This window comes from Pseudorca crassidens, chromosome 6 (assembly GCF_039906515.1).
Source record: "Pseudorca crassidens isolate mPseCra1 chromosome 6, mPseCra1.hap1, whole genome shotgun sequence".
Lineage (NCBI taxonomy): Eukaryota > Metazoa > Chordata > Mammalia > Artiodactyla > Delphinidae > Pseudorca > Pseudorca crassidens.
Window position 1 is genome coordinate 30460139 of NC_090301.1, and position 27266 is coordinate 30487404.

The 27266-nt window shown below is 41.3% G+C and overlaps 1 protein-coding gene across 1 annotated transcript in view; it reads right to left on the bottom strand.

Annotated features, from left to right (window-relative positions):
• Positions 1–27266, bottom strand: part of PARD3B (par-3 family cell polarity regulator beta) — a 1041103-nt gene that overhangs the window by 133377 nt on the left and 880460 nt on the right. The window contains exon 21 of the mRNA XM_067740882.1: positions 6090–6222. Coding sequence (XP_067596983.1) covers positions 6090–6222 — 133 coding nt within the window. The remainder of the gene's footprint in view (positions 1–6089; positions 6223–27266) is intronic.

Genomic DNA, 27266 nt, shown 5'->3' on the forward strand with positions numbered 1-27266 from the left:
AAAAAAGAAAAAAAAACTAAACTAAAATAAAAGTTATTAAAATAAAAAAATTTAAAAGTTAGTTAAATTAAAAAAAATTAAAAGTAATAAAAAAAATTAAGAAGAGAGCAACCAAACCAATAAAGAAATCCATCAATGGTAAGAAGTGTTAAAAACTATTTAGAAAAATATGGACAGACAGATCCCTAGGACAAATGGTAAAAGCAAACCTATACAGACAAAATCACACACAGAAGCATACACATACACATTCACACAAAGAGAAAAAGTTGGAAAAATATATATATCATTGCCCCCAAAGTCCACCTCCTCAATTTGGGATGATTCGTTGTCTATTCATGTATTCCACAGATGCAGGGTACATCAAGTTGATTGTGAAGATTTAATCCGCTGCTCCTGAGGCTGCTGGGAGAGATTTCCCTTTCCCTTCTTTGTTCGCACAGCTCCTGGGGTTCAGCTTTGGATTTGGCCCCGCCTCTGCGTGTAGGTCGCCTGAGGGCATCTGTTCTTCGCCCAGACAGGACTGGGTTAAAGCAGCAGCTGATTCGGGGGCTCCGGCTCACTCAGGCCGGGGGGAGGGAGGGGCACGGATTGCACCAGCCTGAGGCCGCCGTGCGTTCTCCTGGGGAAGTTGTCCCTGGATCATGCGACCCTGGCAGTGGCGGGCTGCACAGGCTCCCGGGAGGGGAGGTGTGGAGAGTGAGCTGTGCTCGCGCACAGGCTTCTTGGTGGCGGCAGCAGCGGCCTTAGCGTCTAATGCCCGTCTCTGGGGTCTGCGCTTTTAGCCGCGGCTCGTGCCCGTCTCCGGAGCTCGTTTATGTGGTGCTATGAATCCCCTCTCTTCGCGCACCCTGAAACAATGGTCTCTTGCTTCTTGGCAGCTCCAGACTTTTCCCCGGACTCCCTCCCGGCCAGCTGTGGCGCACTAACCCCTTCAGGTTGTGTTCATGCCGCCAACCCCAGTCCTCTCCCTGCGATCCGACCGAAGCCTGAGCCTCAGCTCCCAGTCCCACCCGCCCCGGCGGGTGAGCAGACAAGCCTCTTGGGGTGGTGAGTGCCAGTCAGCACCGATCCTCCGTGCTGGCACCGATCCTCCGTGCTGGAATCCCTCTGCTTTGCCCTCTGCACCCCTGTTGCTGCACTCTCCTCCAGGGCTCCGAGGCTTTCCCCCTGCCCACCCCCATCTCCACCAGTGAAGGGGCTTCCTAGTGTGTGGAAACCTTTCCTCCTTCACAGCTCCCTCCCACTGGTGCAGGTCCCTTCCCTATTCTTTGTCTCTGTTTTTTCTTTTTTCTTTTGCCCTACCCAGGTATGTGGGGAGTTTCTTGTCTTTTGGGAGGTCTGAGGTCTTCTGCCAGCGTTCGGTAGGTGTTGTGTAGGAGTTGTTCCACGTGTAGATGTATTTCTGATGTATTTGTGGGGAGGAAAGTGATCTCCACGTCTTACTCCTCCACTATCTTGAAAGTTCCCCCCCGCCACCACCCCCGTCCCTAGTTTTTAACAAATGCCTTCAAGGAGCAGGAGGAGGAAAATACGAACAAGTCTTAGTTCTTGTACTGGACCAGTGTACAGCAGGAGCTCATTTCTCTTATCCATCATGTGTAGAAAATTACCTTCTGATGGTTTTGTACTTGTGTGGCTATTACACATTCCATCTCAAATCCTTTCCTAAGATGGCTAGCACGAGCTCAGCATCTTGATCTCCCTTTCTTCTGACTACAGAATTCACCAGCTGTGTCTGTTATTGTCCAGACAGCTGCCAAGTATATCCATCCACTTGGTTTGTAAATCATCTTCATAATAGAAGAAACAAATCTTTCAGAATGTTTTTATTTATTCACCCAACCAACTCTTTGTTCCAACCATGACCTACCTGAACCAATCCCTTTCACCATAAAGACATAGTGTTATGTCTTTTATGACGGTGGAAACCCGCTTACCTCCTTCCCACCCATGTGTCTACAAACCCCTTTTACAGATAAACATTCTTCTAATTTAGCCAAAGAAGTAAAAAGAGGAAGGAGGTATAATATATGCCATGCAGCCCTTGAAAAGAAACAGTAATAAAGGTACTAATATTTGTAGAAAGCTCTAGAGCCATCCCATTTCTGAAATTATTACTTACAGGATATTCATGCTACTGTTAAAGAAGCAGAAATCTTTATCTGCTAATAATAATAATAATAAAGCCCATCTAGGACAAACCACAGCCTGCTGCCAGAGGACTGTGGCAGTCTTAACAAATTTTCCAGAACATAAGATGCCAGCAGATAACAGGTATTAGGTTTTCTTCTGGCAAATCTGAACACTTCACAGCTAGCCTATCTTGCTCTCTTAATTGGGCCTATAAAAACTCACCAGGCATCTCTTGGAGCCATTGAAATTCCCTCCACTTGTTCTTTACAGCTTTTCAGAGCCTAGATGGGAAAACAGCTACCAAACAGACTTGCTGAAAAGAATTTTAAGGTCTCATGTCTATATTTACAAACCTTGCAATCTGTGTGTATTCATTTATTTCAACACAAATGAAGTGAATAAATCAGGAGCTCCTTTGGGAAAAGAAAAACCACCATATTTGAGAGAAAAAGAACAAAATATGTGACTGAGGCAACTCCCAAATGTTCTCTATCGCTTTCCCAGCACCCCTCATGCACACCCTGCTTCCAACAGAATTAACTGCATTCTCTGCACTCATTTAGAAGATAATACTACTCCACACTACAGCATTTCTCACATATATTAATGTCCTTTCTTTTGGTTTTGGCTTAGATGTCTGTATTCCTGGCTAGACTGTGAGTTCCTCCGACATAGAGATGATATATTACTGTTACCAGTACTGCGCTTATGCTAAGGCTGAGAAAATATTGGTTAAAATTGAATAGGAGACACAGAAAAAAGAGAAGGAAAAGAGAGAGAGGTATGAGAGCAAGGGAGAACCCAAGAGAGCAGTAAGAGAAATCTTTGGCTCTGGGCCACTGGGCAGGTGTAACATAGGTAGAAAACTACCCACAAGATGGCCTGGGAAGATGCAGAAAGTCTGAGGGGGGTCAAAGAAAAAAAGAGTGCTAAAAATACATTCCAAAAAATATTAATAAGGAGCAGCCTTTCCTAAAAGCATACTCCAAAATTTCTCTAGGATTGTCTTCCAAGTTTCTAATATACAGCCTGCAAATTTCATTATACATTTCTTGTGCAGAAAATGACAACTGTATCATTACACCTGGCTAAAAGTGACTGTAAACTGTACCCTAATTTCAGAGATGTGAAAAATAAAATAAACAAACAATAAAACCACCAGAAAACTATGAACAGAACCTAATAATCTTTTCAGTGATTCATAGATCCTAATACTCTTTCCGTGATTTTTTTTTTTCGGTACGTGGGCCTCTCACTGTTGTGGCCTCTCCCGTTGCGGAGCACAGGCTCCGGACGCGCAGGCTCAGCGGCCATGGCTCACAGGCCCAGCTGCTCCACGGCATGTGGGATCTTCCCAGACCAGGGCACGAAGCCGTGTCCCCTGCACCGGCAGGCGGACTCTCAACCACTGTGCAGGGAAGCCCTCCGTGATTGTTTTAATAATTTTGGATTTGAAGACTTTTGTGAGCATGCTTTCATTCTTCTTGGCCTTTTAAAAAAGTAGTTATTAGGTAACTTATTCCCCTAATTTCCTTCTCGATAGATCAGAAGTTCCCCAGTATAGTGTGACTCGAGGGGATATTTGTCAGGCCTCTCAGTCTGAGGTCCTGGGAGCTTGGGGGATTCTGAGTCGATGACAGTATTTTTTGATGACGCTGTTCCATGTACTGATCTTGTTAGATAAGTAGAACTACTTCAGTGTTTACTGAAGCAATTGGAATCAGTGCCCTACTTTTAGACTTGTGAGTCAGAAAGCTTGATGACCACCTGGAGAAGCACCTGGGAGCCCTCTCTTGGGTCCCATCCCTCCCCTTCATGGACTGTCTATCCGTTTTTAACAGGCACCCTCGGTGATCCTGAAGACCAGCCAATCTAGGAACCACAGTCTCATAAAAGCTGCCTTGTTGTGTCTGGCTGACTGGCAGGAATGAAATGGTAACTTTCTAAACTTGCTTTCCTAGATCTCTCCAAAAGTAGCAAGACAACGGGGTGATCTCTCAGGTCTACGCTGGACAAAAGATACTAGTGTTTTTCCTTGGCTTGTGGAGAGGACGGGAAAGGACGCTGAGATTCTAATCCCTGGTTTGGAGTATCACAGCCAATCACAATGAACGGTCATCTTTTATGACTGTGCATTTCCCAAGCATCCCTTTGGGAAGCTGGAGTCCCCAGCTGTCTGGGAAATGTAAAATCAGTCACTTTTGGCAAAGCTCAACACACCCGAGCATGGGAAACACAAATGAAAATAGAGAGACTCTTTTACTCACTAGGTTGTTTGTCTGGTTACACATTTGCTCAGCACAGAAACAGAATCATCAAGATAGGGAGGACACAAGTGTGTAGTTATCTAGCTCAGGTTTGATGAAGGTAAGAGGAAACTTTAAGTCTCATGAGTGTCAGCATTTTCATCCTTTCAGCTTGATGTAAGGAGATCATATAAAGTAAGGTCCAAACAACAGGGACTACTTTACCTAAAATTACTTATCTTATTTTGCTCATAGGAGTTCACACTGGTTTTGAGAAGGAAGACTTTTCAATGCACTGGACATGGTGGGAACAACTTCCCTTTATTTTATTGTCCATTTGGTTGAGGGAACAGAGCCTCATGTATAGAGTCTTTCATCAAAGTCAATAAGTCAATCTGATTAAGCTTGAAATGAATTGTTGTAGATTGTTACTCTGTGAACATCTTTCTCTTCTGTTACTGAGAGTCTAAGTGACCAGTCGCCCCATCACTGTAAATGCCATTCTGCTTAATCCTAACATCTGTAATAAAACCAGTAAATAGCTGTTTGTTCGGATGTGTAGTCACAGGATGCTTATCTGTGGAAGAGGCTGAAGCCATTTGGTTGGAGATCGTTAATCCTTACTGTGTACTTCTGATTAGTGTTTTTAAACTCTGCCATATAAGGAAGAGTCTATGGGGCTAAGAAATTTCAGTCGCTCTGCACAACAGTGGTGGATGCTGAAACTGAGTTTGGAGCCCCTGTGTAAAAGTACTAGGTTTCATGCATGAGAAACCACAGTATCCAAGTGAAGACTAGAGGGAATCCGCTCATTGGCTGGACTCTACTCTCCCTACTCCGACCTCGTGAACACAAATATGAGTGTGAAAATCAAGAAAGGAAACTTTCCTTTAATACATCTGTCCTTCGAAAGAGCTGGTGTGGCACCAGGGATAAGACAGTTCCTTATGGGGTTCTCAAAACAGCACTAAAAACTGTAGGAGAAGAGGCAGTAATCATCAAAGAGGATGAGTGAGAACCTTGCCTTCTTGAAAAGGGCAAGAGAATGAATCATGCTATTTTGAAAAAACCCCAGAAAATATCTCTTTAGAGGTAACAATGTTCTTTTCTCTTCCCAAATGTTGAAGGATTTGGCAAAGAGAACCCTCTAATAAAAAACTGCCCTTATCTCAAAATAAAATGATCTTAGTGTACTGGTAAGATCAGCAAAATGTAAATTGTTCAGACGCAATACACAAACAGTTGATATCTTTGAATTGATATCTTTCGGACCCTTCTGAAATTTATTTCTAATATCATTTTCCAAAGGAGAGATGGCTTATGTTGCATGGTCTGCTAATGCTTGACCAGATGTCTGAGACTCAAGAGATGGAGGGCAAGGATTAAGGCTCAGTAGATGATGGCCAAGATTGCTTGTGTTCTTTAAAATAGCTAACATCTGCTCCATCCCAACAAGCTGGCATACAAGTCCAACAGGGAATAAATATGAGAGCAATTAAAATGAACTACTGTGCATTAGGGAGGTTTGATTTACAGAAACAACTTCTGTGGGAGAAAATGGCTGTGGTTTAGGTAATGTTCACGTCTATGAAACTGAAGTAACCTAAATATAGCTTGATGTGTACAGCACATTCTTGGCTATGTTCTTCTGCTCTTAACTACATCAGTAAAGATGAATTCAGTGATTGCAATCAGGCATGGACTTACCCAGTGAAGGTCATAGTCAGGTCTTGCTCTTCCTTCACTGTCCTCACATAAAGCGAAAGCTTCCCTCCGAGCCTGGTAATACTCCTTCCGCAACTTCTGGATGCGGTCAGTGCTTCCGCTAATGGAACTGCCACTGCAGGACATAATCAGAGGACATAATCGGACAGTCACACAATGTACATCATCCTGGAAACTCGCTTTTTGATTTTTTTTTTTAATCAAAGCAGCTGACATCCAAATTTGGAAGATTCAGTAATATCATACAGACATGCTAGGAGAACTGTGAAATCCCTGGTAATAAAAATAAATAAAAACCAGTCTTTATGTGCATATGTTTAGCTCCAAGGGTCAAAACGTCTAACTTGGGATTAATAAATGCCTTTTGAGTGAGAACTTAAGATAAGGTCCTGATCTTTAGAGCAATTAAAAGAGCCATCACCTTTTTCTTATAATCATATGTACAGAGTTTGGTTAAATTTTAATGTAGTAACTCATTTTCTCAAATAAGTGGTACCAACTTGAGACCAGTTGTTTGACCCGAAGGTTGGAGGTGATGCAGAGTTGGCAGGTGCCACTCTTCATTTTAATGACATGTGTGAATTTTTGGAGTGGGGCTGGAGTACATGTCATTATATGGGTGTGGGCAGGACATAGAGAAAGAGAAGAAGGTGGAAGCCATGTGAAGAAGTAAAAAGAAAACTAAAGACCTGGTCATAGAACATACCATCTTGGTTAGTTGTCCAAGCTTTTCCTCTCTCTACTTAGCTACTTCTTCCTCTCAGGAATTACAGCTTTTCCAGTGACTTATCCATTCAACCCCACACTAGTCAGCCAGTGGCTCCCTTTTAACTTGGATCTGTCACCATCAGTACCAACAGTACCAACATCACATGATACAATCAGGGCTAGGAAGCAAGAGGAGGATGCTAGGCAGGCCTCTACAGCTGATCAACTTGTTTGGTTCATCTGAGGCATAACTGAGTGCCCCATTGTGTCAGACCTTATGTTAAGACCTGGGGATCTTAAAACAAACAGAACTCGTTCACAAAAAGCACACAGTCTGGGAGGTGGGGGGCTGAAAGGGATACAGAGGACCACAATCCATGGCGACCAGTGCTGTAGGTGTGCACAGGGCCTTTGGGGACTCACACTGCTTAAGATTTAACAGGGTGAGAGCAGGGCCAAGGAAGGAGACCACAGAAGGCTCTACAGAGGAGGTGACACTTTAGCTGAGTCTTGAAGGATGCACAGGTGCTCAATAACTGGACAAGTGAGGTGAGGAAATTCCAGGTGGAGGGAAGGGCAATGCAAAGGACAGGAATGAGAAAGCACCCTGCTTTGGGGGAATGCAAGGAAGTCAGTTGGGCAAGCAGTGGTCCTCGGCTTCTTCTGTCCTGCCTCGTACCCATATTGGGTGATGAATGTTCCCTTCCTTCTCTCATTTGGGAAGCAAATTATAATAAAAAGGGAGTGCTGGTACTTTAGGGATATCCTGAACTTACTCTAATAAATGATGAAATATATCACTTGCAAATGTTGGTACTTTAACTCAATTTGTAACAATTAATCATAATGATACTCATATTTCATGGGTATGTGAGAATCACTGCTAGAGTATATACAGGGAATATGAGAGGAAACAGGGAAGAGAGACAGGTGAGACTGAGAAAAGTAGGTAGGGGTCCCATGGTGAAGACCTCTACATGCCAAAAACATCCCCAAGTATTACAGTTGAGCTTTAAGTTTAAATGAGATATCTGATAGAATGAGATATCTGAAAGCAGTAGAAAGAAGTCATCTACTATTTTGTTAAAACATTTAAAAATTATACTTAAACTATAAAAGAAAAGGGTGAGTAAACGTTTTTTGGAAGGAAAACGTTCTTCCCAAACTAGATTGTAAGTTAACTGAAAGCAGGACCACGTGTCTCAACATCCTCTGTACAAAGTTAGCACAGAGTCCTTGGCTTCCTACCTGCTCTACGGACACCAAGCAGCTTATGCTTCTGTTTAAGAAAAGACAAGTTCTTAGGGATCACATACCTTGATTTTTCTTCAATATGTATTTTTAAAACGTGCAAAGTAGTTCTAACTCTGTTTCCTGACTCTACTTTTTTTTTTTGAACAAAAGTTTTCCTCGAGAACTTGGAAAAGATAAAGGTAAGAAAAAAGTGGAACGTCTGATATGCTTTTCTAAACAACGGAAGGCAGGAAAGACAGCACAGCTCAATTCTGAACAGCTTCCCTCACTCTTGAGTGTTCTGAGCTAACTATGGGCCTGCATCCACTGTGCAGGCTTCTGCCCATTACATGCATGCATGAGCCGCGCTGAAACTCACCAGATGAGTTCAATCAACGTGGTGCAAACACAGCATACATAATCTATTAGTTTACCCAAAGAAACCGAAGCACTGAATTCAAGCAGAATGAAGTCATCAGTAATAAAGGAAAAAGAAAGAAACTGATAAGGGACTGTCTTAAAAATCCCCACAATTTTCCTACATTTGTGGGAAAAAATAATCATACTCAGACCGTAAACTATTCTTCCATATGCCGATAAATAAATACATTTAAAAATACGGGTTTGATCAGATTTCAGTTCTCAGATAGAAGGAATGGGGCAAGAATACAAAATCAGCTGTTTACGATTCAGAAAATCCCCTATGGCTGACAGGAACATGACTATTTACCCAGAGAAGAAATCTGACCTCAGAGAAAAACAGGAAAAAAGTCTAGAAATTCATGGACCATCTAAGTGCAAAACATTCTCCCTTGTGTGAATATTTTAAAGAAGTTATGGGGCACCGTGCAAACCTTTCATGATAAGCCAGGATTACATCGCAACATTCTCTCTTTTTTTCTCTCTCTCTAACCCTCACTCTACTGCTAGTAACTGGATCAGATTCTTTCCCAGGTAGTTGGTTTATATAATACAATTAGGAATAGAAAATTCTGATTTCATCTCTCAGCTCTTCTGTGCAGATAACACACACAGGTTTACCATCAAATCAATAAAAATTAAAAAAAATAATAAAACAAAAAACAACACAGCTATTGTAACCAAAGCAGTTAACTGATTCCATTTTGTGTTGAAGAGGCAGAAATTTGAAGAGGAACATAAAAATGCCTTTGTCATAAAGCAGCAATAATCATAATAGTCATAATTTATGGAACATTTATACAGCCAATATATTGATACAGATTTTTAGTTACTCCACTTCCTGCTCAGAGCAGACATCACTAATCACTTACGGCGTTCCTTCCCCATAATCCTAGACATGGCCTTAGGATCCTTCTTAACCCAGAACTTCAGAAAGCTACTACCAATCTATAGGAGCTGAACTTGAGTTGAGTTACATAATTGCTGTGTAATGGGTGTTGTAAATACTTCAGAATCGCAGAAGAATACTTAAAGGTAGCTTTTATTGTTTTGCTCCATAGACATGAGGAAGCTGAGGGTCATGGCTAATAGATGTACAAGGTCTAACTTCAAAGAAGGCTCTTTCCACCACTGCTTACTACCTTTCAACCTGCATCTCCTCCTTCATCTCATTTATATCTTAAAGACTAGGTCTTCTAACAACATACTGGACCAGAATGGAAGTTAAGGCCAGCCTTGAGGAGTTACTTTCTGAGGACTCCTGTTTTTCCTCCCTCTATTTACATGTTAATGGTTCCATTCTCCTGGCTTTATGGAACTTAGTAGTAGAGCTTCTAAGAATTTTGCCTGATAGTTTCAGAAGCAACATTAGCTTATGATGTAACTCACATACTCTTGCAATCATATAAAATCTGGTAAAGTATCAATAATCCCATCTCCAAGTTGCTAGTTAGAAAATTAGGCTTACTGTATTATTTGTTCACTGGATAAGGTAAAGGTTAGCCATTCTTACCAAAAAAGTTCCTATTATAGCTGTATCCATATGTAGGTGAACGCCACTCCTGCACTTTCAATGTGCTGAAATTTTATTTCAAATTAATTCAAGCGGTGTAACAAAACAGATTTATATGGCAGTGATTTCTTGTCAATTATACTGCCTACGCCTTTAAAGGCAGATGTATAGTTAGATAGGCTTTTAACACTTTAAAGCTGGAAAGAGTTTAAAGTTGCAATGAAATTCAGAAACCATGTCATTTTCTTCATCGGCACCTATAGTAATATATCCCCAAATGCAATACACACCACAGTAAGGTATTATCTGCTCCTTTGGAATCTAACCTCATTCTTCCTAGTTCATAATTACCTCAATTGAAATACATTTTAAAATGAGCGTTCATTTGTGCATGCCATAGTCTCCTCCCATTACTACAACAGGCTGGAGAAAAGAAACTAACGTTTATTAAGCTCCTATGACGCCTTAAGTATAATATTTATGCTTTACATACTTCGTCTCGTTTAATCCCCCAATTTTTGAGGATGACATTGTTATTAACATTTCACAAATGAGCACGCTGAGGCTCAGATAAGTAGCCCAATTGGTGAGTGGCGGGCCAGGAGATGTGTGACTCCGAAGCCAGTGTTATTTTGACCATACCTTGCTGCCTTGTGAGAACTGCATTAAAATGCAGTGGCATTTTGCAGTGCACAGGCATCTCAAGACAGAGGGAATTTAGCATGTATAGCCATACCTTTTGATATTCTTTTATTTGCACAGACCTTTGTAATAAAAATACAAATTGAAGCAGCTAAAGTAATAGAAAGACATGCAATGAAGTCTGTATTCATTAAAGAATGATGCTGGAGCAACTGCAGACAGAGATTTCTGGGTAATTAATATTACATCTCTAATAAGCTCATGTGGGAAACTGGCATAAAACTGAATGGGGTGCAAAAGAGACTCAACCTATGACAAAGAACCCACATGAAGGAGAAAGAAACTCTGGATTAGGACCAGGACGGAGAGGCAGCCAGGACTGCTGCTGGTAAAGCTCACCACTGGCTGAACTAGAGGGAGCTAGTCACTGCCAGCAAACCACTGTCCGACTTGTGAATTCACCTGCCATGACTTTGCATGTATGCCTAAGTGGGCATGCATATAAATAATGTACCCTAACTATGATTAAATTGTACACAGTTAATTCCAAAGAGCTGTGTCATTTTCAGATAGCCTCAAGTCATGTAACTCTTCGTTGTCAAGGAGAGGTGTTTGCCACCGGTGAGTAGATACCAGCCTGGGGTCCAGACCTGATGACGCAGTTAAGAACAGTCTTTATAGAATGGAACCTTAACAGGAATATTTCTACCTGGGTGAGACAATCCTTACAAACTCACTGAACAAAACGGTTGAAATTAGATGTATGCATGTCAACAATAATCAGTAGAATAGGGACTGCTTTGAGTTTGACAGATTACTCAATTTTTTTCTGATGTTACTGTACAAATGTTATTTTGATGCTTACCACAAAATATTTTAATTATGTAAACATGGTGTTCGTCTTTCTCTATTTACAAAAGGGTGGAATTTTAAAAGTTTTCTCAAAAAGGTTTCCTCCTTTTGAAAGATAGGGAGTGAAGAAAAAACTCTCGCACCCTTTAAGAATGCCAATATGCTATTCTTTTCTTGTTTGTTTCCCCCGATGAGAAGGGCTGTTTGTCTTATCTTTCTGCATTTAAGGACCTGAGAAATCATCCTAGCTTTAAACTACAAATTTAGCAGTACCACCGTTCTGCCTTAGAAAACAGGGCATATTTTTTTCAAAGTGGGAACAGAGCTCTCAAAGTACCTGGGATTCTGTGGCATTCACACTCTCGATAACATGAATATAATAAAATCTAACTGTCTATATGCAATCTTCTCTTACTAATTATACTTCGAACTCCAAAGTAAGTTCTGGAAGAGAATATTCAGCTGAAGACAGTCATGGACACAGCTATTACTTATTTTCTGTTGGTGATAAAGATTTCTGTCAAATAAGAAAAGTTAGAGATTCTTATAAGTGTACTCAGGATCATTAATTCAAAAGCATTTTGAAGATTTACAGCAACGATAGTCCAAGAGCACTTACACTTCCATTCTTCAGATTTAAATTCCATAATGCAAATACACTTATATAGTGTGCCCACATATGCTAAATGAGATTTAGTAAGAAACAATGGCTTTTAAGGGGGCTTAACTCTATAAAATTCTTCAAATGATATTTTCATACTGGAAAGCTCTGAAAATTACCAGTGTAAATATTCAGCGAAAATTATGATTATATAAATTCTTTATCTTCTCCCTGCTCCTAATTTTGTAAAAAGATTATCTATTTTTTCAAAGGTATATTGACAAATAAGATTTTTCATGGTTTAGTCCAGTGAAATTTTGGAACACAGAACTGACTACCCATGAACAACATTTGGGAATTTTTCTAATTTCTTTCCCAATTCATCACCACTATGATGGTGACCCCCTTTTTCAATTATTTTTGATTAAAAATTTCCCCAAATAACAAGAATACGCCTTTCTTCATATGGACATTTAATTTCTTTTAGATTTCAGTTATTTTGTTGATTAAAACACTCTAAATTAAGAACCCTTTGCTTACTATGATTGCCTATTAATTCCTATATTAAGAGTATGAGTTTAGAAAAAGGGTGAATAATATAATAACAGACAAATTTTTCACATTTAGAATCTCCCTTTATTTCTAGAACTACTTTTGTCAATTATCTCTGACATTATACTTCTTATTAGTAGGTGAAGAAACAATACTTAGACATCTTAAGAGACAACTGAATGTCACATGAAAAACTGGTGGCAGAATCTGAGGGAAAAAACTATGTTCTATGCTAATATGTTACTTTGAAAAGCATGTATTTGTATAAATTTCGAAGAGTTCAACAAAATTACTCCAATGTCAAGATCCTGTGGGAAAGCTAAAAAAACTGGTCCAGAGAGGGTGATATGCAAGTTAGAGTTATAAAGAAGAACGAACCCTACAAATCTCGGCCTATAATCCTGAACATGGTCCTTCCCTCAACCATCCTGACGCTGCCAGTGGCATTTTGACCCAGACGCAACAACCTGACAACGTGACTTGGCTTACCTGGGCTCCTGACTTTGCCATGGCAACCTGAGTCTGACCATTTGCCTTTCCCCACATCTTTCCTGCTTTAAGCATCTGTTCCCTTTGAGATCCTTATCTTGGTATTTCCATTCCTAGCTCAGTCAACTGACCCTCTGACTCTTATAGCTTGAAGATTTGTCCTGGAAATCTTAACCCTGGACTGGACTTTGACCCCAATGAATCAAGCCTTAGCAGGGTGGGCGGGGCGGGGGGGGGGCGCCTTCCGCTGACACTTTTGATTGCCTAATGGCAAGCATTTCCACTCATACCATGAACCACGGCCACCATTTACCACTGAAAGTAATCTCATTGATGCACGAAGGGCAGCTTTCTCCCATGTGACTGACTGCTGTGATGGGGAGTCTCACCAGATCAATGTCATCTCCTCTTCTGATAAAAGGCTCTGCTCTACCTTTGCTCTTTATCACTTGAGACAACTCGAGGCGCTCTCTAATCAGAACACTCTGCTTCTCTATCTCCATTTCTAGAGAAGGTGGAAATTTCTTAGAAGTGACACTGACAGTGTTATTCACAATTCAACAGCACATGAGTTATTATTCACACCTTCAACTCACCATTATAAGCCTGTAACACATAATTGCATTATTCTGATACTGTGCAGTGACCTCCTGGCTGTGTTCAAATTTCAGAAGCTGGTTTTGCCATCAGTCATAAAATACCTATTTGAATAGTATTCTAATATATTTCCTCCAACACAGTTTTTGAGCCTTTAGTAATTTACACAAATACTGGGCACATTCGAATTACGTATAAGCATATGATACATACTGTCTTGAGACAGTTCACCGATTTTATTAACAATACAAAGTATGTGGGGTCACCGAAGGAATTTATCAAGTGTTTCATACAGTCATTTTTGTTTCTTCAGGAAGATTTTAAAATATAGTTGAAAAGTTCACACTGGACGGCAGCAAAATTGCCCTTCATTTCTACTCTACATGTTTGTTAACAAGCATACGTAGATGCAAAGAAAAACAGATTTGGACCAATTTGAAACTGGGCATTCACTTTGTCTTCTATTAAAGATGATGAACCATTATAATTCATGTAGTCACAGCTGTTCTGACATGGCTGAAGTACAGCGACACTGCATCACAACTGCATTTAAGTGATGCTTCAGGATTTGAGCTTAGACAAAAATGGGGGCTTGGGGGAAAACAGCAATTTAAGTAGTGACAGTGTTCCCACTGGCTATTCCATGTAATAAGCACAGGCCCCTGGACATGAGCTGAGTTGGCTTCCCTCAGTTGGTGTCAGTTCCTAAGGGCCTCTCATAATACAGGCTTTACACTGTACTGAACGTGATCCCAGTGTTTCAAGCTATGCATTACTTGTACAACATGGCCACTGAAATGCAAGCCAACTACTTTAGCTGGTGCTCAACCAAGGGAATAGCCAGCTGATGCTGTGCTGAAAGAATGAGTGTTGGGTGGGTTTAGTGAGAGATGATAGGTAGGTCCAGTATGGCATTCTCCTGAAGTGTTTTTCAAGGTTAATTCTGACTGTACACAACTTTTGTTTTACGTAATGGCTTTAGAAACTTAACCTTAAGACATGATTCCACTTGGAACATTACAAGTTTTCTCAAAGAGTTTTACGGTCTAAAATAAAATTAGCAAAATAGGGATAAAAAGGTAAATGGAAGAAACCTATAAAACGTGTAGTATTTTAATAATATCACACACAAATTAATGATATCTCACACACACACCTTCTCAAAGAAGTTCTCACCAACAGTTGCAGGACTTGTGAGATAAAATTATTATCTTCTAGGCTTAAATCAAACACAGCTTGAATTCTGGAATACATATCTGACATTTAGATGTGGATTAAACTTTCAGGGTCAATTCTGGGAAAAATAAGCCTGTGTGGGCTGCAGGCCATAAAACCTTGGGAATTTCCTAGGCCTCCATGAAATTCCCTCTTCCTCAGAGGAAACACAGAAGCTCTGTCTCCTCCCAAGGGATCACGGAAGGCCATCAAAGACCGCTGATTCTCAACAGCTGGACACCTAGACCTTTCCTTCTACACAATAAGGAAATAAGGCCTAACTGACTACACAATGTGAGGGAAAAATAAGGAGATTCTAAATGAGTTAGTGCATGGATGGTGTTTTTTTAATTTAGAGGATTATATCAGTCAGGATAAGCTATGGTATTCCGTGCTAATCAAACATCAGTAGATTAAAACAGTAAATTTTTCCTCCCATAACAAGACTTTTTTCCCCTTCCAAAGGAGGAGGTTGGGAAAATAATAAAAGTGAGAAAGAGAAAAAATATTCAAAAAAAGAACATGTTTTTCAATTGAAAGAAGCTAAAGATTTTGATTTAGGAGCTCAATACTAAATGTTAGGAGTCAAAGCCTTCTAAATACATATGACACAAAAACTAGTTCTTACCTTTGTACCCATTAAAGGGATATACAATAAACTGTCCAAAAACCCAGAAGGGATACATGGGCCAGACTTTAATGATCACATATATGGTGTTAAATCATATTATCTCAAAAACACAGAATTCTATATGCCGTGTTCTGATGTGATTAGCATAATTCAGTCCAAGAATTTATTAAGAACATGTTTTGATTCTACCTTAATTCCTTTTGTTCCTTCCACACCTATATGCACAAATGCTGAGCTCTTCTGCAATTTTAAATAGGGTTATAATAATTATCCAATCCAAACGGATTCTCAACTCCAAAAAGCCACATAAAAATTTAACATATACTAGGTCCCAAAGGGTGTCAAATCCAAGAATATCCACAGCCCTCATCTCCCTGGGTGTAAAGTGAGCTCTGGTGACCCTGTAACCTCATGCTGACCTTCTGACATCAGGGATTTACAGGATAGAGACAGCTTACACTATAATCTCCTATGGACTGCTTCAGTTGTTTTTAAAAGGTGTTCAGATTCCTACAAATCTTTTCTAAGAGAATGGTGACTTTCTTTTTAGAATAGACTAGATAGTAATAAGCTGATATTAAACTTAGATCATCAACTGCTCTTATAAAAGTTTTCCAGTAGTCTTCTGTTTTCAGATGTGTACATTTATTTAAGCTTTTATTTATTTTTAAATATTGCCATGTCCCTGGCCCTGGTGATGTAAAGGTGATTAAGACCCAGAACCCAGCCCTCAGGGATTTCAGTCTTATAGAGGGAGATAGAAATATAAATAAACGATTACAGGGCAAGGTGGCAATTATTATGAAGAAGTGTCATGAGGTATAATGAAGTCCTGCAGTAGCTCAGAGGAGAGGGTGATTCGTTCTGCTTGCGGAGGCTGGGAAAGGCCTCAAGGAGAAAGGGAGAGCAAGGAGGGGGTGCTGGGCATGCCAGTGGAAGGAACATCACATGCCAACTGGTGGCAACATAAAAGGGCACACGGTTAGGCATGGCCGAAGTGTGGGAAGCGGATGGAAGAATCCTGGGAAATAAAGCCAGTAGGGCTTGAACAGCTCCATGTGCCAATCTTCCCAAAAGGGAAGATGAAGTAGAATCCTGGACCAATTTCACATAGGGTAGCAGCATCTTCAGAGTCATTCTTTATATCAGGATAGAAGACCTTTTTTTTTTTTTTTTTTTGCGGTACACAGGCCTCTCACTGTTGTGGCCTCTCCCGTTGCGGAGCACAGGCTCCGGACGCGCAGGCTCAGTGGCCATGGCTCACGGGCCCAGCCGCTCCGCGGCATGTGGGATCTTCCCGGACCGGGGCACGAACCCGTGTCCCCTGCATCGGCAGGCGGACTCCCAACCACCGCGCCACCAGGGAAGCCCAGGATAGAAGACCTTTACTTTCTGTTTCCACATAACATAACCTATGAAATGAACCAATTGACCTCCATGGGCCTTTCTTGCACTATATTCACTGATTTCTTGGATATGTGTATAGTTCAAGCTAAATGACTGACCAAACTACTGGCAAAAGTCACCTTCTCTTTCTGTTTCCACACCTGTTGAATACTGTACCTTGAGGACCACTTTAGTTCAAGGCAACGCGACATTGAGACTTTCAATTTGAAAACTGAACGTTTTCCATAACTAGAGCTCTTGGTTAACCAGTAACATTACCTGGTGGTGAAGCATGACGCATCGTTAATATAGTGATAAACTTCCCATTAGAAACAGGGTACTGGCTGCCAAATCAGAGGGTGAAAAGTTAAAAAAACAAAACAAAGAAATGAAACCAACCCATTACGGGTTGGCAATGACTTTTATTTTCACTGGCAGTTTAAGAGAGAGTAGTCACAGAATCTCAGTTAATAAACAGCCATTGCTCCGTTCAGGGGAGGTAACAGTGGTGCCTGAATATCTGCCCTGGAGCAATTTGTAGCTGTCTTCTTGATCTGAAAAGTGAATGAGTCCGTGGGCCATCAAAGAAGAGGGAAAATTAGGCAGTAAGCTACTGCTGACAATTGAACCCTACAAATAACCCACAGTGGAAATGAATAAAAAACATGCCGCCTTCCAGCTTTCAGTAGCCTCTCAACAGTGTGACAGTTGCTGGTTTTTTCAATCAACATGATGTCAATTACGCCTTTGTATTCATCATGGCGAAGTCACGTGTGGGGAAGAAGCATTTTGGGGTTTTTTGGCACTTCTTATACCAAAGTTTTTCCTCTTTATTTATGCCATGCCAAGGCAAAGCAGCTGTCTGATCTGTAAGCTACATGTTACATTAACACTCTTCTTCCCTAGTTCCCAAAGCTTTATTAGCAACAGCATTTAAGTCGGCTCTCAATTATCCACAGAGATAGGAGGTTTGGAAGAGCATGAAAAATAAGACACTAGGGATGATTTTGAAAACTCTTACTTATTAAGCCAACAACTTTAGTTTCTTTCCCAACAAGTGTTTTCCCAGAGCTGCAAACCATCCCCCAATTAATTGACTTGATTCACATTCTTTCCCTTGCCTGGCCCCTTGTTTGGGTAAGGTACTAATGAGCAGAAAAAAGGCCAAAAGGCAGGCAGGATGGAGAAAAACAGAGGCACTACAAAGACTCAAATGGGGAGCACAGAAACTGGATGGTAGAGAGTTAATGACCCAGGAAACATTCCCCTAAAGGATTTACCAGGTACCTAGAGAGATGTAATCTTTCAGATTAAAAAGTAACAGGTATGAGTTTTCTAAGTGGACAAACAGAGCAAAACGGTATGTGGAGCACAGTGATAGAATTAATGAGTACTCACATAGCCAGCTCAAAGAAGCCTGTGGGTCACTGTGTTTCCTGAATTCTGCTGTTTGTCGTGAACTTTATTACTCCCCATTCCACTAAGAACTATTTTTTTCTCCCTATTTGCAGATAGATTAAGTATAGTCATTCAGATGTCATTAGTTCATCCTTTGTTAAAGAAACTCGTTCTTAGGAAGGAAAAATGAAGAACACGGTGAGTGGCATCGCATTATTTTGTGATCCCACATTAAGATGAAAGACAGAAGTATCACATTGTTTTCGAGATATTCCTATCCTATAACAAAATCATCTTTTATCCAAGTGTAAACAAGCCCACTAGCTATAAGCTTCCCCCCACCCTAAGTTCTACATAAAATATAAGCCACAAGGCTTAAATTGAATCACTACATTATTTCTTTATGTATTACTTACCTTGACACTTCTTAAACTCAATGCTTACTATATATCTAAGAGAGCTTCTAAATTTATAACCTACCAAAAGAGGGAAATTATTTCCTCTTCTTCAAAGAAGCTTTTTCATACTGTATCCAACAGAGCTGGGGAATTGGAGGGAGAAAAAGGAGAGTGGGGAGAGAGGAGGAGCCAGAGACAAGAGCTAATGGTCAAAATGCATCCTTATAATAAAATGAGCTTCTTAATGGAGGCTCACTACAGGAATAACATTAATCCAGTATTAGGACGTTCACTGGAAAAAAGATGAATGTAATTTATCTTTTTAACTGTCAGCTGCATTTCTAAAGCTCTGAAGTCTGTAGCTTCCAGGGGCCTTTTGTCTTTCTGCCATGGCAGGAATATCTTGGACAGCTGTAAGAGCTTTCTAAGCTATCTTTCTCAAAACCCATTAGCTAACTCAAGGAACCTAATTAGAGCTGCCATTTTGACGGAGCATACTGGAGGCTCAGTACAAACTAGTAACACCATCAATGTTTATTAGAGATCACAAAACCCAAAGTGCTCCACTCCCTATGAATATTAATGGAAATGCAGCAAACAAAATATTTATTAAAACATACGCTTAATACCATCAAGGTTTACAGACAGAGATTGAAAGGGAGAGGGAGAGGCACACACTTGAATTTGACGGCATGTGCCCAGGAATACACAATAAACCAAGATTTAGATTGAAGCAGCATGTAATCATTATTTTATGCCCCTCCCACTTGTCTCCCTTGGTTTTGCACCCTGGAATTCAGCAGCTCACAGCTGGGAAGACAGATGTAAGTCTAGAGAAGTCTGGAGAAGGGGGTGGAGGGAGTCTTTTTTTTTTAACAGCTGCTGAGTGCCACAAATTCTTGTCAGTGGGGCAATAAGTCTTGGTTCTCTATAAAATCAGCAGCACGATGACGTCAGTACTTTCTACCCTCCTCTAAATGAGGGTGTCACCAAATTAATCCAACTAGCTATTATCCCACATACCCACCTGGGAAGCATTTCTGCCAGGGCATGGCCCTGAATCACGGGGTGTCTAAGGCTTGATGTATCCCTGCTGTTGTGCAGATCGGGCTCCCACTGCCCGTGTTGGGTAGACACACACAGGGATAGACACACACACTCCTGCTGAGGCCCAGAAGTCTCTGTTCCTCATTCTCTTCTCTTGGGAGCAATTAAAGGACCTTTGTGAATTGTTACTGTCCAGCAGCCCTTGCTCTGCCCTCGAGCTGTTGCCTCCTGTCTCTCTTTCCCCCTTTTCACCAGACTTTAAAAAAGAATCGCCTCTGTTGTCTCCTTTTGTCATCTGCTATCGTCTCTTTTGGGCTGATGACAATCTGGCTTGCACCTTCACTGCTGTTGAAACTGTTCTCTGGGGCTTCCCAGGTGGCGCAGTGGTTGAGAGTCCGCCTGCCGATGCAGGGGACGCGGATTCGTGCCCCGGTCTGGGAGGATCCCACACGCCGCAGAGCGGCTGGGCCCGTGAGCCATGGCCACTGAGCCTGCGCGTCCGGAGCCTGTGCTCCGCAACGGGAGAGGCCACAACAGTGAGAGGCTCGTGTACCGCAAAACAACAACAACAACAACAAAACAAACAAACAAACAAAAAACTGTTCTCTGGAGGCTCAGGCAAACCCTAGCCTCTGCAGGACTAGACACCGGACAGCAACCTCCCTCCTTCTTTGTTTCCTTTCTACTTCCTCAATTTCATAGTCCGTTCCCACTGTTCTCTAAACACAGACCTTCTCTAGGATTCTCTAACTGATTCTTGTCCATATTTTCAATCTGGGGATACTGTTCACTCCTAGGGCTTTATCACATTCCTTCTCGTGGTCACCCATTTACTCACCCATCCATTCAACAATCACTGAAGTGCCTCAGATGGGGCACGTCCTCAACACAACTTGCCTAGATGAAGACGTACATCTCTACCTGGGACACCACGAGGGAGCTCCAAGGACCATGCTCAGCCCTTGCTCCTCATTTGTACCTGAAATGTACCAACACCTTATACTCAACATGTTCAGAAACAATTTCCTCACGTCTCTCCTGAAATCTACTTTCCCTCCTGTCTTCCTGGCTTTTTCTTTGCTTTCCCACGTTCATCTAGGCTTAAAACAATGATTAGCATTCAGAGCACAGGCTCTGGATCCAGGCTGCCTGGGTTCGGATTCTGGTTCTGCCACTTCCCTTCTCCCTGCCTTGGGAAAGTAACTATCTATCTGTGAAATGGGGATGATGATGGTAAGAACTCAGAGGATTGTTGTGAGGATTAAATGAGCTACTACATTTAACGTAGTTAGAATAGTGCCTAGCACATAATAAGAATTCAATTTAAAAAGCTGCTACTGTGGTTGCCAGTGTTATTTTATATTATTGTTGACTTTTCTCCCACATAGTCTACGTCCAATTGGTTGTAATCAATTGTCTCTAGCACTGTGCCTCCCATGCATTCCTTCTTCCACAAGCCTAGTGCACACACCCATTGCTCAGACCATGATAACAGCTTGGTAGCTAGTCTCTCCACCCCAACTCCATTCTAATCTGTTGCCACATTAGCCTTTCTAAGGTATGGCTCTGCTCATGTAACTCTCCTGCTCTAAAGGCCTCTTGGCTCTCTTCCCATTGCTACACCTCCGACCCAGCCTTCTTCTCCTCCAGCCTCCCTTGCAGTCTAGTCTCCAGGGAAACTTTAATTGTCCCCTAAACCTATCCTCAGTTCTCACCCCCTCCTCCATGCCTTTGTCCGCACTACCTCTTCTACCTGTCATTCTTTCCCCTTATTTTTAAACAATATAATTAAGATGATATCCTTCTTTTCTTTAAAAAGGTCCACTGCCTTGTCGTTATGTGCAGACTAATTCTCACGTGGTCTCTGTTCCCCAAATTGGCCCCTGCTTCTCTCTCCGCCTCATTCTGACTGTTCTCTACCGTGCCTAGCAGCTTCTCTCTTACTCTCCCCCGTTCCTTGCACAGCCTAAGCTTGTCACAGACCCAGGAATCTGTACTTGCTGTTCTTTCTGCCTGAAACGGTCTGCCTCAAGGGTTTCCAGGCATGTTCTCCCTTATCCGGGGGGCTTCTCTGGCTGTCTCATCTTTAGACCCTTCAAGTCCCTCCCTCCCAGTCCGCCTGCTTGTTTCCTCTGCAGCACTGGTCACTCTGGGAACACATATTCACTGTTACTTGTTCCCTTTTCTCTGTCTGCTGACCTCCACAAGAATACCAGATGTGCAAGAGCAGGGACCTTCCACGTCCTGTCCACAGCTGTCTTTCCAGTGTTAATGCCTGGCACACAAACTAAAGGGATGGTTCTCTACCTGTGAAATCCTTCAAGATTCTTACATTGATTCAGCAAGCATTTATTGAGCATCTACTATTCACGGGCAATGGTTCTAGGCCCTGGGAATATAGGAGGAGTACAAGACACACAACTGTGTAGCCTTATGTTCTAGCAGGTGAGTGAGACAATACACAAACCAGTGCAAAAGGATATCAAGCAGAGGTAAGTGCCGCCCGGATCCTTAAAATACCATATGGTGATAAGAGAGTGACTGGGTGGCTACTTGAGACTGAGTAGTCAAGAAAGGCCTTCCTCTCTTAAGCTAAGGTCTGAATTATAAGAAGGAACCATGCACGAGCATCTCTATGAAGAACATTCTAGAAAGGGAGACCAGCTAAAGCTAAAACCCAAAGGATGAGGGAATGAGTGTGATGAATTAAAGGAACAGAAAGAAAGAGTGGCTGGAGCTTCATACCCAAGGGATAGATGTTAAGTGATGAGGTCAAATAGACAGGCAAGACATTACATGTGCTTTGCAGGACCTGTTAAGATCTTTGGATTCTACTCTGAGTAAAATGAGACCATGTTACAAGATGTTAAAGCAGGAAGAAACATGATCTAATTTAAATAGTTAGAAGACAATTCCAGCTTTTCTGTGGAGGACAGAATAGAGATTCTTGCAGGAGTGCAAGTAAGAAAAGATGGAGGTCTTTAGGGTGTTAGGATCATTCATGTTTTATAGAGTTTAAATCTTTGTTTAATCCCCAACCACTAGCAGCTAAGCAATGTGAGGAGTTTAATCATTCTCATGTCTTCTGCAGAACATGTCCCACTGCCCTCACCTAGGATGTGTTCAATAAACAAAATTTTGCGGGAGTGGAAAACAAGATAGTGATTTAAGAAAATGTGCAATGAGAAGTGGGAAGAAAAAGGGAGGAAACAACGGTGCTACTTAAGGGTGAGGAAGGGTCTGTGCATGGGGGTGGGAGGTGGGGGTGGGAGAGAGGGTAGGGCCACAACCACTCAGCAACACCATTAGCTGCTGCCCGGAAGATGATTTCTTTTCTGGATTTCTCCTTCTCAGGCTCATAAGCGGAACACTGCGGGTACCTCCCTAATGGTTTGGTACAAGCTACTTTGCCATTTCTAGGTATTGCCCAGATAGCTCACTATTTAAAGAAATTTCTACAGTTTCTGAAGTTTTCTTTACTGCATCATATTTTCATGGCCTCCCGTTCTCAGCCAGCAATTGCTATAATGTCTCAGTGCCATCCACTCCCATAAGAATTGTCTAGCCAAGCAGCAATGCACTGGGCTTATTAATGCTCATGGAATATATGTGCACTGAAATGATGTTATGGGAAACCTTTTCTGTGCTATTTCATGCTAAATATAGCATGCACACTTCCAGGTGAAACTGTCCGGAAACTGGGAGCGTCCAAGCTAGCACACTTGAGAGAAGGTAGGCTGGCACGATTTGCCAACCTTTAGCTTTGAATTAAATTTACCTCCTCATCCTCATTAGAGTCTAGCTGCCAAATAGCACTCGACTCTGATTAATAAAGTTTTCTAATAAGCATATCACTTTTTAGCGCTCTGCGGAGGTAGCGGAGATCTTGAGCAGGGCTAAAGGGAGAACTGCCAAATGGGAATATTACATTCTATGTCCAGTACAATCAAAAGCATTCCCTTGGTTGTCAAGGCAAGTCCAGCTCTGGGTAAAAGAGAACCGACTGCGATGTTAGAAACGGGATGTGGTCACTGCCCATGAAGTCAGCCCAGCAGAAGACTTAGAAAACCGTGAAAACTCACTCAACCTGATGCTCCAGGTTAATCTAGAATTCAATGACCCACATTTTGAAGTGCTTGCAATTCACATTTTCAGGAGAATCTGGTTGGACCTAGTAAAGGGGTTTATGGACTAGAGTAGAGGGACGAGTAGGTAAGTCTATGCAGAGTAACTGGGAAGCTCTTAGGACTTACTGCATCCAGGCTGCTGACAGACATTCTGCCTTAATTTAGTCCAAGGCTTTGATCTCCGTTAAAATACAGATGGTGCTGGATGTCTATCTCTGTAAGACATCACTCACCTGTATGTGAGTTAATGCTTTGATACCAGGAGAGAAAGTTGCTGAACCTGAGGGCCTTGAAGACTTGGTGGGTGGTTCCGTGAGGAGGAGAGGGGCTTCCCAAACGAAACCTCTCCTTGTTCCACGTTCCTTTCCATGCCTAGTTCTGCGCTGGGGTATTAGTGGTACTGAAGACCAGTCACTGATGGCCCCAAAAATGGACTGAGTGCCTGCCTTTTTGTGAAGATTCAAGAAGAAAACTATGAAACTTCTCTCAAAGAAACCAAAAAGCGTTTCCCATGCTTGTGATTTTCCTTTCCATCTTTTTCATGAACACTCAACTCCTTGCAAACGCGTACAGAGTTCAACAATGGTAATTCAGGGTGATAAGGTGGGTATTGTCTCCCACACTGCAGTGCTCTATACTGAAATCTTAGGGACCGTAAACACTGAAGTCCTTCCTTCTGCACTCCCTAGACACAAGAGCGAGAACGAAAGGCTAAAAGTATGTGCTTTTTAAAGTGTTTTTACTGAGCACGAGTCCAACAACAAGGAAAGACGTCTGTTTACCTCTAGAAATCTTTTCAGCTGTTGCCATTTTGTTGCTTTTGTTAAAACCAATGCCTCCAATTTCTTCACTCGAGACACTGAGACATATTCCACAACTGCACACTTCAGGGCAACTCAGCATTAAAAGAGGATTCATACAGTTGAGGTATGACTCAAATTTTGTGGGAGACAGACAGCAGCTAGAATGGCAAAGAGAGTGAACCTATAAAAAAATTCAGGAGTAATGTTCCCATACACATCTTCTACTCTGTACCAAAGAGAATATTCATAGAGTTGCTGTAAAAATATACAAGCCAGACTCAGCGTCAGTGTGCTTATCCACTCATAAAATATTTTAGATAGCTAATTACGTAATAACCAGAAGCATATTCCTTGTTGTATAAAGGGGGAAACACTGTAAAAGGGCAAAAGCAAACGTTTGTACAGTTCAGGACTAAGTTGTACATCAGGGATTCACGTTTAAGACTTGAAACCCTGCAATTTGACAAACAAAAGCCCAGACATACAGTTACTGAATTTTGTTTGAAGTGCATCTTCACATACAGCCAACTTGGAATCCACACACAAATAAAAAGAAATGTGAAAACACCACTGCCATAGACAAGCAACAGATGTTTTCATTATACCACCAGAATATGCAAGGCAAAAGGTTAATATTTTTAAGGGGAAGAAATGTTAATGCTGTGACCACGAAATAACATGAAACAAATGGCATGATTAGGAGATGAACTTTTCAGCTAGTAAGTTTGAGAAATGATTCCTAAGTCTTCTAGGGAGCTACAAATGTTTCATGTGGGACCCCCAAATCAAAACTTGACTTTCAAAGTCTTGCACACTGTAACTCTAATAAGAGGATAATGCAAAACTCATCCATGCTGTTAAAAAAAAAAAAAAATTAGGACTACAGGCAGATGATCCAGTTCAGGAATAATGCTATGAATATAAAACATTTTCAAACCAAGCAGAGGTCCAATAGATGTAGCATCAGAACTTTCTATTCCACATTCACAGTTGTAGTTTAGCGCTTGGAAGAGTCAAAGGCTACTCAGAAATTCATGCGTTAAGGGTAGTGATTGAAAACAAATGGAGTGAGAAGCCTACTTAACATGGATTTTCACTGGTGATTCTTTTAAGAAAAAAAATAAAAAGGAAACTTCACCATTCTACCTAATTCATTCATTAGAAAATGTTAAATGAAGTCATTTGCAGTCAAAATGAACAAATTGGAGGTCTGCCTAGGTGCAGACCTACATGCGTTCCAACCACATGCAGTCTGGCCAAGGAGATAGCTAACTGTCAATTGTTCCTTCCATTGTTTGTCCATTAGGATCAATCCAGCTCGTGGACACTGAACCTTTCAAAGACAAAGAACTGCATTAATTTTGTACTTCTGGAGCGCTTAATAAATCTGACACTGTCTGGTGGTTTTCTTCATTTTCCACCACTTGACAGCTACTGGGATCACAAGTTTCAGAGAATCTATTTTCCTGTGTAAAATTAACAGCAATAAAACAAGTTCAATGGAATATGACCGAATCACAGAGCTCATCATATCATGGAATTTCAAAAAGAATCTGGGAAGCATACTAGAGAGCATTTGTACTGTACATATAAATTCAAAACACTGCTCTGAATCGGAGGCATTCATTTAATATGAAAACAAATATGATGCCACTTTGCAGAAGCAAACAGGATGCCGATCACCAAAGAGCAGCCTCGTGTGGTCGAGGCTCCTCAGAGCAACACTCAGGACTTTTTCTTTCTTAGGCTGACGTTTGTATTGAATCAAGTAAGTTCTTCATAATTTTTCTTTTCTAATGGATTTTCCCCCTATGTATGTTTGCAGGGGGTGGGGGAGGAAAAGCAAAGGGCAGCAAAACCAGGCTTAAGTGCTTGGCAAATGGTCTTCCTGAATCTGTACCTCATAAATCCTATAAAATGTTATATTTCAACAATAGGCTGGAAAAGCTTTTCTCTCTGCAATGATGAAGCCCAGCTTCAAAATTTATAGTTCATCTCAGAAATGGACTATAAAAAGAGACTGACTTAGCTGTCTATCAAGTAAGCCTGACAATAGCAAATAAGGTGTGAGCTTTCAATGTCAAATATATATTTAATATTAAAATTCTCCAATTAAACATTGCAAAAGGGTTTCCTCTGCAACACATTCTGATGGGAGTGGTGATAGATGGAGTCTGGGTTGTCACAGCAATGTCCAGACCCTGATGTGACATTTCTTTCACTATCTACTGTGAGGGTCTTATTTTTCTAATATTGCCCATTCAAAGGGATGCTATTCTATTAGGAGTAAGGCTGAGTCGATTAAAACAAGATCCAAACAGATGTGGCTTAGTTCCGTGCATAAGAGACCCAGGTGTGTAATCATTCATTTTTGCCAAGGAGGGTATAAAAACCTGCCTCCAAATATGTCTTGATAAATCCAAATAGATTTTTTGAGGGAAGAAGTGGAGGTTGATTCCAATAACTATTCCTCCTGGTAATGGAACAAGGCTGAGACACAAAAAACTTCTAATGGTAATTTGGAACAGGCATGACTTCCATAAAAAT